Below are 16,552 nucleotides of genomic sequence, written 5' to 3' on the forward strand. Positions count from 1 at the left end.
CTCTTCAAATATCCTGTTTTGCAGGATATCTGAGCTGAAAACTTGAAACAGGTTGCTCATTTGTGGGTCAGTACATACAGAGTGGCCTTAACAAACTGTTTACTCAGAGTAGCAGGAGGGAAGTTACGTGGCAATAACGTTACTGGCATTTCTTCAGAGTGCCTTACAGCAGACGGATTTAACATTTATATTATCTTTGCATAGAGGGACCTGTTTCAACCAGTGTTCCACCATGCTTTTACTGGATAAAATGATAAACATCAATCCAATTTAATGTCAAATTGCATAGATGACTAAACCTGTGTAAAGTTGCTGGGATTACAGTCAGAACACATACATGTTTTAAAGCTTTGCTGGACTGACCAAATGCCAAAGGTTCATTTTACCCAACTCTTGATGTCTCCTATATAAGCATCTACCTCAGAGCTAGTCCCCTTCATTTCCTTACTATGTGTGAAGAGAATTGTGTGAACATATACACTAAGGTGTGATTCATCAGACCTACCCTAAATGTTTACTTCAGGATAAGTCATTGTACATTGTAAAACAACTAGATGTGGTAAATTAATCCCATTTCATCGAACAGTGGGAATCAAATGTTTATTCATTTCTTTATGTCTTCAGGTGAAGTAAAATCCAGATATCAAGCCTACAACCTTATAAGTCAACAAAACTCCTTGATAAAATTGCTGTCCAATGCCAACTGTTACTCTCCAGACGTGGCTTGGGGCCAGACGTGGCAGCTCAAGATGTGATCTCTGCTCTCCAAAGGCATCTAGAAGACTGCCTGCCTGCTTCAGATAGAAGCAGGCATGAAGATGGAAAAAATGGCTACAAAAACTATTGAAATATGACTTACATTCATGATTATGATCACTTGGAACAAATATAACAGGGACGCTATCTGTTATCTAAATGGACTGGCATTTTAAAATACTTGATACATTGTGAGAAGATCTATCTCCTGTAAATTGCCTCAGAGAATACTACCAACACAAGGAAGATAAGGAAGAAATTTCCAGAAGACTGGAAACTGAATCAGCTTTGTTTCTATCAAAACTAATGGTACAGCATGTTTCAAACAAAAAGAGCTTCACCAGTGCTGAACAGTGGCCATCCTGACATAAAGGCAGAAGCTGAGCTATAATGACTTAATGGCCCTGTACAGGAGAGAATTATTACATGGACATCATTGTGTGTGGGAGGTTGCATTGTGTAAGGATGTTACGAGATGCAATGGTCAGGTTTTCAGGTGCATCCTTCACAATGAGAAGTATGAACAATAAGCACTTTTGAAGATCAATATGGTTGCTTTCCTCAACAAAAGACTATGGCCTTACAAAACTGAGTTCAGAAATAATGTATGTATAGAGCACCTTTTCATCTGTTTCCACCTCAGGATGGGGGAGCAGGATTAAAACTACTTGCTTTCTCTTCAGGTGAACCTTTTCTTTTTGCCAAATCATCATCACTTTACTTTGATTTGCATGAGTCTTAGCTTCAAGAATCATTGGTCATCGTTGAATGCAAATGAGCACCAAGTAAAATTATATTGAGTTTGCACAACTATCTTTCATCATTTTAAGTGGTACCTTTTAAAATTTCCTGTAAAATCAGCCTGAAATACTCCCATCATTGATTGTCATCAAGTAGAGCAGGGTCACTTTGGAAAAACCCATTCTCAGTTATGTAAATTATAGCTTATATGTATCCTAGAATAAGAGAGCAGAAGTTTTATCCAGAACAGATGTAAGAAAGCCCATAATATCAGATGCATTACCCTCTATCTTTTCTAAGCTACAAACTAAAACTAGTTTCCATCAAATTGCACTGACCCTATTAACTTAATTTTCCATGAGCTGACCTTTTATGACTAACAATGGAAAAGCAAAACTGTGCAAATATCCATGAAGACAGTGAAATGACTTATTTTAATGAGAAGACTAAAATATCTTTCCTGCATTAGCATCTGCTTATTATCACTGCTCCTTAACCCCTTGGTACTGGCAGTCACCACATGTCCCATTGCCAGGAGTAGGTGCATGCCAGGAAAGCCTTACTGCTGGCACCAGAAAGATCATTTCTGGAGTTCAAAAGATGATGTAACACTGGTGTGTCATTTCAAACTGTAAAATAGCTATCAAGTACGAAGGCAATAGGAAAACACTAAGGCTTCTACTCTTTATAGCCAGCATGCGAAAATTAAATTAAGAAACCCAAGGTGACTTGTTTATTTATATCTTGTACAATTTCTTATGCCATCCAGATGGGCTCCTCAAAAACCAACAGATCAGCAGTACTACTCATTGGATTCTCACATCCCCTTATTGGCCAGCTAACACAGGTAAAATGGTCCTATAATCCTTAGGTCATTCCTTGACATAACACAGAAGTCAGTGTAAATCCCATGGTACTATAGCCAGCCATAAACTCTCAGTTGTAACAGGCCAAGAAGGATCCATTACTTGCTCTGTTTCACAGTCCGTTGAAACACTTAGTCTCTTGCCTGCATTTACTTGCTCTTAAGTTTAACAGTTCAAAGCAAAGAAGTCAGCAGCACCCATGACCATAATTTTTTCCTCTTTGGTGAACTCTAGAAGTCTTGATGATAAGTAACCCTGCTTTGAATGCATTGCAGCAATGGGGGACTTCATGATGGCCAGATATTCATAATCAATAAATATTGTCCTGATGAACCCATCTAAGGTAAAGGACAGGTACGCTTTAGCCACTTTTTGATCTGCTACAGAATTCACAGAGGTTCTACCAATCTAAGTTCAGAGCTATAGACTCAAGTCCACGTTATTTTGTCCAAATATCTTCTTGTAACTGTGTCAGGCTTTAGCATGAGCTTTTATTATATTACAAGCTGCCTTGCAAGCTCTGGTACCAATGCTGGGGCTATACCTTTTTCGCAACCACCTATAGCAACAACATAAGGCTCATTAATAGTGATCACTCAGCCTTCAAATGTTCTGAAGCAATACTCTGCATGAATATCAAAGGTTGCAATAATCTTTTCAGATCTCCAGCCTCCTTCACCTTCTAAGAACTGAGGTAAGTCGAAGGGATACAGGGAGCAGGATGCCATTTCCCCAGTTATTTATGATTTTGCTGTAATAACTGACTCCTGAAAATATTAAAAGAAACAAAAAAGGGTTAACTTAACTACTTTATTACATTTTAACACATGAGGAAGCCTCACTGCACATTTTCTCTGTTATGAGATGCAAATATTTCCTCTCAACTGCATGCTGACTACTGTTACAAGACCCCAGAGTTGGCAAAAATGCTCAGCACACAAAATCTTCCAACCAGGCACATAAAACGAAATGAGGATGCAAATTTTCAAAATACATCAGCGGACAGCGCTTCCCCAGGAGAAAAATAATTCTGATGGGTGCTGGTCACATGAAGATATAATCCTTTCGTTTAAATGCCTGAATGGCAGCCTGGCTGCATGTACAAGATGCAAGCATGTTGGAAAAGCCTGACACTTGACAGCCTTACAGGTAGATTTGTTCTAATGAAAGCATTTCCTTACTTGAGAACTGTGTTATTTAAAAAGTTTAGTGCCACACTCAGCAAGGTAACTAAGTTGATCTTTTATGTTTTGAAGTTGGTTAACTGGGTGAGCTGTTTCCTCTAGACTGTTCCATTCTCCATCACTGCCTGTGCCAGCATAAGACAGACAAGATACCATCAATGCATTCAATATTTTGCAACGGTGTGAATTCAACAGCTCCCTCATTAGATCTATATGGCATTTAAGTTCTACTAGACATTTAGCTGTACTAGATTTTAGATGGAGTTTAGGGCACTGGTCTCTTTAGCCACCAACTTGAAAGACTCGGCAATAACTTATCCAAGAAACCCTCTTCCTATTATGCTACCATGACTGCAGGCTGCTCTGTCCCTCTAACTGCAAGAAGGAATTAGCTCACCTCTCCAAAAGCTCATGACTTCCAACCTTTCTTGTCCCCCCTTGGTAAGACAGAGATCAACTTTAATTTCCTGGATGGGTTGTTAAAGCTGGCCAGTACTAGGGATGTATATCTAGAGGTTAAGGAATTCACTTTTTGTTAAGATTTAGCAGTGGCTGACATGAATATGTCTCCTAAAGGACTATTTTTATGCTTCTGAGAGGTCACTGCAAGTTTAAATATCAGGATACCTTAAGCTCTCATATAGGCATTTTTAATTTTGCTTTTGTTCTGAACACAGCTACATTGCTTGTAAGCCTTTTGAAAACACTAGATATTGCAGAACGCATCATAAGCCCTAGTTCAAAGAGTATCAATTAGCTTGCTCTTTTACTTGAACTATCTGGTTTAGTGTAGTAATTGGAAAAGGCCAACAGCGGCCTTGAATTATTATTTGTTAAGCTAAGAGGCTGCAGCCAGGAATAGGTTTCCATCATGCTGGTGGAATGTAGCAGTCAGTCAGCCTTTGCTTCAGAGACTTGGGCTAAATATACCAAAATGTTTAAGAACCTTAGAAAGCTAAAATTCATAAAAAATTTCATGGGTCTTAGACTACCACATATCCCAATATATGTGCTTATGAAATGTCATGCTGGTTTTGGCTGGGATGGAGTTAATTTTTTCCACAGTAGCTAGTATGGGTCTATGTTTCAAATTTGCGCTGAAAACAGTTTTGATAACACAGAGATGTTTCGTTACTGCTGAGCAGCGCTGACCCAGAGCCGAGGCCGTGTCTGCCCCTCACCCCCCAGCAGCGAGCAGGCTGGGGGGCACCAGCAGCTGGGAGGGGGCACGGCCGGGACAGCTGACCCCGGCTGGCCAAAGGGACATTCCGTACCGTATGGCGCCATGCTCAGCGGGTAGAGCTGGGGAAGGAGGAGGAAGGGGGCACGTTGGGCGTGATGGCGTTTGCCTTCCCCAGTCACGGTTACCCGTGCTGGAGCCCTGCTCTCCTGGGGGTGGCTGTGCCTGCCTGCCAGTGGGGAGGGGGAATGAATCCCCTGGTTTGCTTTGGTTGCATGGGTGGGTTTTGCTTTACCTGTTAAACTGTCTTCATCTCAACCCACAAGTTCGCTCACTTTTACTTTTCTGATTCTCTCCCCCATCCCACCAGTAAGCAAGTGGCTGTGCGGTGTTTAGTTGCTGGCTGGGGTTAAACCACAACAGATGTCTACCCCAAGGCCTTGTTGGACTGAAACCCAGAACAGAGGAAGGTCTAAAGAAGTTGAAAACACAGCAGAAAGGAGGAGGAGGAGGAAGACTAAGTTACAAATGTTAATAAAACGTATGCTTAGGAGGTTATGGATGGTTTAGATTATTATTGTTAAGAGTTTCTGAACCAGAGATTCTGTTTAATCCAAAGCAGAAAGCTTTTTCATTATTAAATATGTCTATACTATATTGTACTATACATTCCCTGATATTTTCAGGTAGAGCTTACTGTGTATTGATATTTAAAAATGCCAACACAGAACCCCATAATACCTTCTTAAAAGGACAGTATTGGACTTCAAATTATCCTAATTTCAAATCACTGCTCATAAGAAATTCCATCAAATGGCTTTTTAAAGCAACATTTACTGCAGCAATCAATGACGAACCCCAGATTTAGACAGTGCCTTCTCCTAAACAAACAGGTGCATACACATCCTGCAGCACAGCAAGACTCAGTAAGTTTGTTCACAAAGTAAATCACAATAAATCTCACATGTAGTTTGCTTTTCCTTCCGAATGCAGCACCAGGAAATTAAATTAAATTCTGAGGAGATAAGTGCCTGTGCCTGAGAATGCACCCATGTAAAAAAGGAAGGAATACACCAGAATTCTAAATTTTGAAAGGCAAATTCTTGCAATTTGCAAGAGCAATTAGGAGAAAATACAGTTTGTTACCATTTCTTTTGAACAGAGACCTATTTGACTTCAGTGGTACTGGGTGCATTTTAACTGGTGGGACCACAAGGTTTACTACATAAGCTTAAACTGGGAAAAAATAAATCCTTTGCTGGCACAGAATCCTGTTCTACCATATTGAGAGTAATGCTTGCCCAGAAGACACTAGCATTCCTCATTCTAATTTTCAGATTATAAATTACTTAGCACAGTTTCTAAGATTCAAGTGCAACCAGTTATCATTCATTTTTTACATCTCAATTAAACACCAATATTGGAAAAGATTCATGCTTTGTATTAGAAAATGGAAAGAAATAGAACTACATCCCTGAAAAATGTAAATGTGAAGTCAAATTTCCAGATTGTACCATACCTTCCAGAGCAGTCCAATTCAGTTTCTATGGCTGTGGGTCAGCTAGAAGCAGAAATACAGAAGAAAATGTTCTTGTGGGTCAGCTAGAAGCAGAAATACAGAAGAAAATGTTCTTTTGAGAACGTGTATATATAAGGGTTTTGTGGAGACAGCCCAACATTTTGGGATTCCAGAATTAAGAGGCATTTTGTCACTAGAAAGTGAAGGGTTCTCTTCTCCTTTCTGCTGTCTTCTCTCCCCATCCTGATTCCCCACCTTCATGCTGAAGCGAGGCACATCACCCCCCCAGCCTCAACCCCCCCCATGAGTGCTGCTTCTGCATCCCTCCACACTGATACCTAGTGTTTATCAGCTAACTTGTTCTGCTCAGGGCGCCTTCTAGGGTAAAAATAGTAGTACAAAAATACTCTAAACCCAAAGTTGGTGTAATTTTTAACTGAAAACCTGACATGTCTTAGGAACGATACCCCTACAGCATTGCTGCTTTAAAAGACCCTACCCCCACAGAGTTAGAAGGGTTTTAAAGGTTTTCAAATGTCCTATGTCTTAGGTGTGAAATTGGTAGTGAATCAGTTGGTGTGAATGATATTATTTGAAAGGACATTGCTCTAAGCTTTCTAATTCTTCACATGCTCTTTGTAAAAATGTTTATATAGAAGATGATGGCCTTTCCATGCTATGCAGTTACAATTGCTTCAACAGATCACTGCACAAGAGAAGTGAACTCCTGCCTAATGAAAGCTGGCCTACTTGGAGTTCCTCCAATGCCCTTTCGTTAAATGTAAAGTTCATAATATTAATCAGGCAACTGCTTATACTGGGGATCAAGTGAACATTTTCTGAAATTACAGCTGAGTTTTGTCAAAATGTTAGCTTTCCTTACCAAGCGCATTTGGAATGTCTGTTTGCTGTCTCCCATGCTGATGTCTAAATAACAAAGCTCATTCAGTAGGCAGCTCTGTGGGGTTGTACACTGCCCAAAGCCCCAGCTGAAGGAATATCAGTACAGGAAAGAAACCACAAGGACTCAGCCAAATTTAAATTCAACACACCACAAAAAGAGTTCCTAGGGAAGGGTAAGCTGTGCCAGTGAAAGTGGGCCACATATTGTAAATTTTAGTGGCAAAGGAAAGGCTTCCATTCAAGCCTCTCTGGGATGCTGGCACGGTTTCTTCAGTCATGCTCTGCAGGGGAAAATGGCTGGTTGGTCTGTTTACAGCAGATTCACCAGCCCCCCTTTTTGAATTCTTGAAACAAAGGCTCCTCCACTCTCTGGTGAAAGCAGTAATCTGCAGGATGCAGAGGACAGTCTGCTGTCTATTGAACAGCCAAACTCTACATGACCAAAATTCTGCAGAAAAATATTGCTTCTGCTGGTATCTTCCTAGTACAAATCAGGATAACCTGAAGAGCATTTTCTAAGAAATCCTCTCCCTTTGTAGCCTTCCATCTTTGCAATCTTCAAACCAGGGGAGGAAAAGAATTGCCAAGGCAAACACTGCCCTAGAAGTGTAAAGATACAGTTCTTGGTAGAACTGTGATTCAGGAGAGTAGGAGGTGGAATTAAGATTCAGAGGTTCATCCAAATCTACTTTGCTTTTTTTCTCCTCAGAACATTATCCTCCCAGCCAACTACTTTGATTCTCCCACCCTTTCTGGTTCAGCTTCAGCTGCTTTTATTCTTCATGATTCTCTTTATTTCTTCCTTCTTCCATTTCCTGCCTTCTGCAGGCAAAGCTGCCATTTCCTATCTTTTCCAAATGAGTGACCTTAATCTTTCCCCCAGTCCATACCAACGGAATTAAAATAAACAAATCAGAAGAGTAACAAATTTTATGTCTGACTTCCAGCAATCTGACCAGCCTGATTATGTGCTGTATCCCTTTTCACTTCCACACTGTTTGCTAAGACTGTGAAAGCTCTTCAAAGTCTTGTGTTTGTCACAGAACTAAGCAGAGTTCCTAGCTGAGTCTGAAGAATCCTCTCTAAATGGCTAAAGAAAATATCTGGGAAATGTCCCTCAGTGCAAAATAGTCGATGCAAAGTTCAGTACATCAGAGTATACTGATAAGCTATCTAAACACATTTGCCAAATAAGATACTCGTCTATTGCAAGCCATCCAAAAATATTCTCATGGCTAGGATCCCTGTAAATATAAACATTCTGATGAAGCAAAATTATATAAAGTTACAATTAAAAAAAACGGAGTAAGCAAAAAGATACATAGGAAATGTATCCCAAAAGAATGTGCTATCCAAGGGGATCTAGAATATTAATTAGTAAGTTGTTGCAAACCTATAAAAAATCATCCCATAATTACTCTGAAAAAAGTTGCAATTTCAAAGCTACACTGCAGAATAGCATACTGGATTAATTATGCCAGACTGCAGCAATAACCTTGAATTAAAGCTGCAACCTTCTATTTTTAAGAAACAATTGCCTTTCTGGTTGATGAAACCTGTCGTCCCATCAGGTAACAGACGTGACCAGGAAAGAGAAAAGCGATAATGAGTCAATCCAAGCTGTTTGATACATTTCAAATCTTCCTCCCACAGAGTGTAGCTGCCACAAGCTACATCACCAGTCTGGTTCATGAAAACTCGATCTCCTCCCTGATGGGTGAATGTGTCCCAGACATTAGGGCCCTTTCCATCTGCATTCCAGCCTTCTGCTTGAAAAACAAAACTTGGTCATTACACTTTTGACATCAAAAGACATATGTTGAATGTAAATATTTATCACAAAGTAGGCACAGAACCCTGAAAATACTATGAGCAAAATGAGCAGTATTCCCTCCCCGCTTCTTCTATAATTTAAAGTAACAAGGAAGTTTCAAGCATTAGTATGAATTTGCATTAGGCTTTGCATTTATTCATATTTTTGCTTGCTGCTAATTATTTGAAAATCCCGTTTTAAAAAGCATTCAGAGTTCTGACACTCTTCATACTTCCTTAGCCAAAAATCAGATGTTTGCAACTCTTGAGATATTACAGGTTTTCACAAAGGGTACTTTCTAATGCAACCTCCATCCATAAATGTAAAGGATCAGTCCATATCAAAGAAAGCCTTTAGGGTATGAGAAATACATCCAACAAATAGGCACTTATGGCTTTCTGGATGTCCTTTGAAAATCCTGACAGTCTGTTAAAAAGAAAGGAATGCCATTATGAGCCATGGCCCTAGGCACACACAAGCTGAATTAATAACACAGCTCTGCAAAACTTCTGCTTTTTGCTTAGCCAAACGTTCACAGAAATGTATTTTGAATACTCAAAACCCCTGCACCATTTTCTACACTTTCATAGTTTTGGGAAATTTATTTGCAATTTAAAAATTGAGATGGACAGATTACCTTTAAAATACTCAAGATTTAACTGTTGTTTGAGATTACACAGTATTAACATCACCCAGTATTAGAAAACAAATAAATGCACCTTTCTTCATCACAAGCTGCTTTGTCTTTCCAGAGCAATGTTGTAGATGAGGCAAACATTTCATTTTAATGCGGAGAGTTCTGTAAACTTACACCCCTGCAAAGTGTGATTTTACCATAGCATTACGGATAACCCCAAAATGGCCAACTTCATTTACCAGCAAGGTTTTTCAGAGTCCCAGTGAATGTTCTGTTCCAGGGTTACTCTTTAAAAACTAAAATGACATTGCATGTTAAAATCATGTATAAATTAAATATCAGTTGGGTTATAAGATTAATAACTATATAATAGCTACATATCAATCCTCAATAAAAGTGTTTTAATAATCAATTAGTACCATAGAAATTAGAGATGGAGGAGAACTATTAGGAGGTCATTGAGTCCATCCCCTGCCAACGCAAGATTGCTCCCTTAAGTATATTCAGTACTTAATACACATCTGTCTTATTAAATCTAAGTTTAATGCAAGGTTAAGTATATTGAAGACACTTAATTTAAAGCATTACTAAAATCTGTAATATCACTTCTATAACCTAGCCTTTCAAAGATCGTTGTCACATTTCATGTTCTTTACAGAATTTTATTGCAGCACACGAACACCAATACATCTACATTTGGTTGTTCAGTAAATTAAACTCTTATAAGGGACAACCTTCAAAGCAGGTCAGATTTTAGATCCAGACAGTTTGATTTTCTCTTAGTCTCAGATTTTGTCACAGACTTTGTGCTCCGCCTGTATGTTCCTCAGAAAAATACAGTACTGAAAGTTTTCTATATCCTGCTTCTGATTTCAAGTATGCCTGCTGAAATAGTCATTTTAGAGGAGTGCAGGAAACAACAAATAACAGTAATTCTTTGGTGGTACCTAGAATTCAGAAGCCTTTAAGAGCAGGCTTCCTTCACCATATTGATATGATATAGCTCTTTTTTCCCTACAGTGGGAGTGAAGGGAAGCCAAGAGCTGCCATAATGGGTAGCTAACACACCTTCATTTAAGAATCAGCAGCTAGAGCAGATGCTGAACGATTTCTTTTTTGTCTGCCTTCCTCCAGCAAAGGAGGTGGGAGGGAGGAGGAGAAGCATTTGATTTTCAGCAGAGTATGGCAGTGCTAGTCCAGCGGTCATTAGCCACTGTAAAGCCCTGACTGGGTCTGTAGCAAACAGACCCACTTACAAGCATTCCTCATGCACTCTGAAGAGCCTCTCCATACAGTGTAGAGTATCTGAGCTAGCTAAATAAAGAGTGTAGGAAGCAATCTAGCCAAAGCAACAGAAAGCTGCACATACGCTAACACATCCTGCTGAGCCACAATTAGTCTACACAGAGCTCTGCTCTGCTTAAATGAACCAAGCTTGCACCTCTAAGCTTGCTGAGGAACCTCCGCACTGCACAGCACTTCATAGTGCAGACATACCCACAGCGTTAGCGAGGTTTGGGGCCAGTAAAGAACAGTGATGAGGAACTCATCTTACATTTTGAACACATACGTGAGGCAGGCACCAAATCATCACATAACATGTCACCAAATGATTAATATAAATTATGATGAAACATGATGCATGTTCCCTGTTCTCTGCAAATATTACAATGGAATAAGATAGAATTTTTCCATTTAAGTGAAGCTAGTGAAGCAGGAATATTACTCACCAGAGTATTTAAGTTTTCATGTACTTTTCCAAGTTAGCTTTTCTTCTAATTCAGCTGTGCTTTCACCTTTTAGACTGAGATTTTCTTGGCCTGGTCTCTGCCCAAAAGGTGAAATTTTGTTTGAATTAATGCAGTTCAACTATTTGGCATATGAAAGAAGTGAAGAAAACCACTTTTACCATTATGAGAATTTTTTGAAACTTTTCCCTCTCTCTCAAAAAAAAAAAAAAAAAAAAAATCAAGCAGAGAGTTGAAATTTAGCAGAGAGTTGAAATTTAGCATAGAAATGGCCCTCAGTAAGAAGAAGTGCTTTTGAGTGTTCTGGTGCAAATTGATTTTGATTTGACTGAGTCATGAACCTTTGAAATCTGCACTTTGAGCATGCAGAGTACAATTGGTATGATTTTTTAGCACTTTGAAATATACAGAGTGGAGAATGTTGTGCTGTGCATAAATACATAGCTGACAGTAAAAAATAAAGTAGCCTGTCAGCCCTTGCCTCATCCACTGTGTATCTTGTGATATGTGCAGCAACTGAGTTTGGACTCTACAAGAACTATTGCTTCAATCATGCTGCCTCTAAGTCGGAAGCTGCACAGCTTCCAAAGCTTTCAGAAGGAGGAATTCCCTGTTGAGTTTCTTACTTCTGTGGGAAAAGGGTCATTTGAGTAGTGTCTAGACCACATTATAGATTTTTTTTTAACGTTTCTCCCACTCAGAAGCCTTAGGAAAGCTCATTAAAAATACATTAAGAGAACATTAAAGTTGCACATCTAGCCACTCAAAAGGCAAGAAATTATAATGTCATTCTATATGCACACACAATTCACATTTTAAAAATCAGTTAGTAGAGCTATGCGCATTGCAGGATTCGAGTTAGAATCTGGCCCAGAATATTGATTCCCCAGGAACAGCGAGCTGTTCAGTCTATTAGGTGAAGCTAACTGAGCTTGTTAAAAGGTACCAAGCATGGGCAAGTACTCTCGCTTTCAGCAATAACCAAGAACTAAAGGCTACATCCTCAAAGACAATTTTAGATCTACAACTCCCATTTAGGTACTGAAATCAATGGGAGTTAAGTGCCTGTATGCTGCAGGGTATAATATGGGAAAATCAGATCTATATGTATTTTAAAGGTCTCTAAACACGTTTATGAAGGGATAAAGTTGGGGGGAGTTACGGTTACAGCTGTCCCTGTACCTTAAAGGTTTACATTCACTAATCTGCCACATATTTTCATATCGTGCTGGGCAAATCACTTTATCGGTACCTCCATTAAGTGGGAAACATGATACATATACCTGGGGGAGGGTCTCCACAAACCCAACTGTGAATCTCTCAGTTGACCATTTTTCATATTCTTTGGAGATGAACTCCTAACCGAGGACCGATTGTGAATATCAACGTCTGATGAGGTAGTTCTCCCATCCAGTTTTGGAATAGCTGATAGTAATCTACTTAAATTAGGTCTAGGGAAAGGAAATACTCAAGAACTATTTGGAAAATTACTTAAAACTGTTTTTTTTTTTTTCTCCCGCTCTCAATAGCTAGTGAAAGGTTCCTCTTTCACTTCAATTACCTAGCCATATTTTTGAGCTTTGAAACATCTTTTACCCTCTTCTTACTGCTCAGACCAGAACTGATGTTTAAACATAAGTGCTACATGGATTTGCATCAGATGTAGCATCTACATAACAAGGCAGAGATCAAACACTCTCCTTCCTGGATCCAGAGTTTTCATTCACTTAAAACTTCCTTAACGCTTTGGCAGCTAAAAGTTGACACCTTCAATTTGATATGCTGCTGTGGCTGCACCCCAAGCAAATCCAACTGGAAAAGCAATATCCTCTGGCACCGCTGCAGGGGACAGGCGAATACACAGCATTACGCGATGTTGTGGAGATGTGGGCTTCATTTGCAGACACCACTTTCTGGCTCAATCACTCTTCCACATGTTACAAGCAGATTCTATACCGAAGACAAAAATAAACCCTGTGCAGCTTCACAGACTGAGGGGCAAGCTGTGCACTTTGCATATCTCAGGATTAAAGTGGGGAGATTCAGTCAGCTGACAGCGAAAGTGGAAAAGGCAACAGTGGAAAAGCCTGGGGTGGTCATGGTAAAATGGCTCCACCTACTAAAAGCGTTAGTACACAGAACAGATCCCTGCTCCCCTTCACTTCTCTCTCACCTCCTGCCTCCTAGCCAAAGGGCTTTGTTGATCTTGATATAAATCCTTTAGCCATCAGGCAAAGTCATTTCCACCCCTTCCAGTAAGCTTCAAACACCAGCAGCACCTCTTGTTTTCTGGCATCAAATTTACATTTTTACTCTCCCACCACCAAAACTTGCCTGCAATAGGTGAGCAAGGATGTTTTAGCCACTACATGTTTAGCAGTGGAAACCAACGAGTAGGAGAGGAAGATTTGTATGGGAGTACAGACAGAACTGCCGTCTTTCACCTTCTTTAAAATCCCATGGATGCTCATTTCTTCTAAAGCAGCAATGACAACCTTATGGCATGTTGTGCCAGAATCAGCATCTGCAGAACAGCCCTTAGGTCTCTTCCTCTACCTTCTGTCAATGCTGTTACTGCTCTCCTGTCAGCAGGCTGAGGAGGGAGCAGCAGCAGGAGGACGAGTCAGGGTAAGGCTCTTACAAGCCGGATGGACTGGAAGTAGTTCACCGTCCCTTCCCAGGAAACTGAAACACCTGGCACACTAGATGGCACTACTGCGATTTCCCCCCCCCCTTTTTTATTTACAGGAGTTTTTTCCCCATTTATTCTAATACTATACCCACAGCGCCTCTGCCAAGGTCAGTATCTGCACATACTGGACGCTGGCAACAATGTATGACCCCTACTATTTTTTCTTCTTCTTTACTCCCCTTGCACCTTTTTGATTTTGAAATCTTTCTAGGTGAGGACCTACTCCTGCAAAGCATTATACACATAAGTGATACTTTCTTTGACAATTAAAGTAAGACAAACCTTAACACACAGAGAAAAGCCACTAATGCAGTGCATGCACATACTTTTGCCAGAAATACATCCAATGGAGAAAGTCAACTTAGGGAAAAAAAAAATCCTTTGTAGAGATGCAGAGAAGCTGACTTAATTCCAAAGTGCACATTGCAGAACCAGACAGTGCAGATGTAATGCAAAATAAACCAGCTTTTCACAGCAGGCATGCATTTCCTCAAGTGTCTTTCAAAGGAAAGGTAAAAGCCCCTTGAATACAAAGGAACAAAGGGGGAAACGAGGCACAACATACCGACTTGTTCCAAAAACACGTGCTGATGCATGGTCTAGGCAAACATACATATCCTTTACATGTTTTATACAGATGTCCAAAACTTGATACAATGAACTAGTTAATGTTCTCTGGTTGAAGCAGCCTCTTCAGGCTTTCATTTGCAAGAAGGTAAGCATTGGACAGCTAACAGTAAAACTCATCAGGGACACCTTAAATCATGATTAATAGGTGTTAATGAACCAGAGTAATAATGCATATTTTTTACATCATTAAATGTTATTGGTAGGTACCTTTGAAAATGTAAGTGACATTAAATCTTTTCCCAGAAAATCATACAATTCAATTTCACAAGAGATATAATAAATATGTAACTCAATAATAGGGGAAGAGGGGCAGACAGGAGATAGTAGCAATAAAAACCCAATAAAAAGTTTTATAAAAATGCTTAACCATAAAAACAAGGCTAAAAATTGTCACTGCTGATTCCCTAGCAGGAATCAACAGAGACAGAGATGGGTTTTAGGAGAGATTGAGTGGGAGGAAAATATTCCATAAGCAGTCTGGGGAAGAGTGAACAAAATTTGCCTCAGAGGTTAAGGCAGATTCACAGTAATGAGATAGCAGGCTATGCCAGATAAGTGGGCAGATACTGAAAGTTGCAGAGCTTTCAAATTCAGAGAAGCTGCATTTATAACAACTAATCTCAAACTCTTCTGGCAACCCAATTTCTAGATTTTTGACCCCACTTCTGGTTGCATTTCTGGACTCATGAACCCACTCCTTGTTGCAGTATCAGATTTGCAATTAAACTTCTATTAGACCCACTACATGTCATGGCCCCTAGAATGCACCCACGTCCTTACTCAGATAATTTTTCCTACATCTAACAGCAAACCTGACCCCAACCTGAATTTCAGTATTGCACTGTCCAACTGTTTTGTTCAACACATATAAATAAAAAATTGTAGGAGATCTCAGTTCTACCTAGAGGCAAATTTTTTCCAGACGGTTTTAGGTTTTTTCGTTTGCACTGACACAGTCTATATGCCACTAAATGAGCTCAAGCCAAGTATTCCTAGGAAAAATCAAACAGTTCCTGGATATCCAAATGTATTTGGACAAAGATATTTTTGGCAAGTCAATAAAGTCCACGAGTAATTGGCCCTGATGCTAAGGGTTGGCAACCTGACTTTATAAAATGCTATGTATTATTTTAAGGTGAAGAATGAACAGGCTTTGGTGTTGGACCCTGAAAGCATGTGGGATTAATTATTATCAGAGGAATTGCACCTTGTCAAAACTAGTTTTTCCTAAGTGAATGGATGCTTCCTATTGACATATTATAAATATGTTTAATAGTATTTACTAAGGAATTTAGAAATTAAACATTGAAGGCATTGTGAAAATTAAAACCTCCTCCTGAAATTTTACACTGTGCAGGAACAGAAGAAGGATATAGCTGCTTTGCAAGCAAGACTGTACATCTCTGAAACAGCCAAAGATAGAAGTTCACATATTCTGTGAGTTGTCTGTAATTACTACTCATAAATTTAGCTTCTCTCCCTGGCAACATAATGGAACAGCTATTGAGAAAACAAATTTACTAAAACGCTTTGAAGTCTGCCAGACAAACTTGATTTTTTAACAGTAATACAAAATTAATGAATAGAGAGCAGAAGCTATACTGTCACATGTCTGAATTTGAGCAGTGTAATGTTTTCTTTAGGATATTTTAGCACTGAGCTTAAGGTGTTCTAAATTAAGTTATGGAGACAGTTTTCACCTTATACTGTGGCTGCAGTAGAGGACCCCTAATTTTGATACCCTGAACTGAGCCTTAATTAGAAGCTTCTGCTGGATTGTTGATTAGCCTTTCTTCTCACATCTCCAGTGTGTCAAAATTCTGTTCCCAAACTTAAATCAAATTGGAAATGAACTATCATGTTGACTGAATGAAGGGCGATGA

The 16,552-nt window shown here is 39.5% G+C and overlaps 1 protein-coding gene across 1 annotated transcript; it reads right to left on the bottom strand.

The window, feature by feature from the left end:
- Positions 1 to 1,581: 1,581 nt before the first annotated feature.
- Positions 1,582 to 13,214, bottom strand: LOC102047450 (cytosolic beta-glucosidase). The gene is given in 6 exon segments (XM_014276800.2): positions 1,582 to 1,700; positions 2,534 to 2,701; positions 2,908 to 3,080; positions 3,082 to 3,130; positions 8,688 to 8,915; positions 13,115 to 13,214. Coding segments are annotated over 6 exon segments (837 nt in total).
- Positions 13,215 to 16,552: the final 3,338 nt, after the last annotated feature.

Source organism: Falco cherrug, chromosome 1 (genome assembly GCF_023634085.1).
Source record: "Falco cherrug isolate bFalChe1 chromosome 1, bFalChe1.pri, whole genome shotgun sequence".
NCBI lineage: Eukaryota > Metazoa > Chordata > Aves > Falconiformes > Falconidae > Falco > Falco cherrug.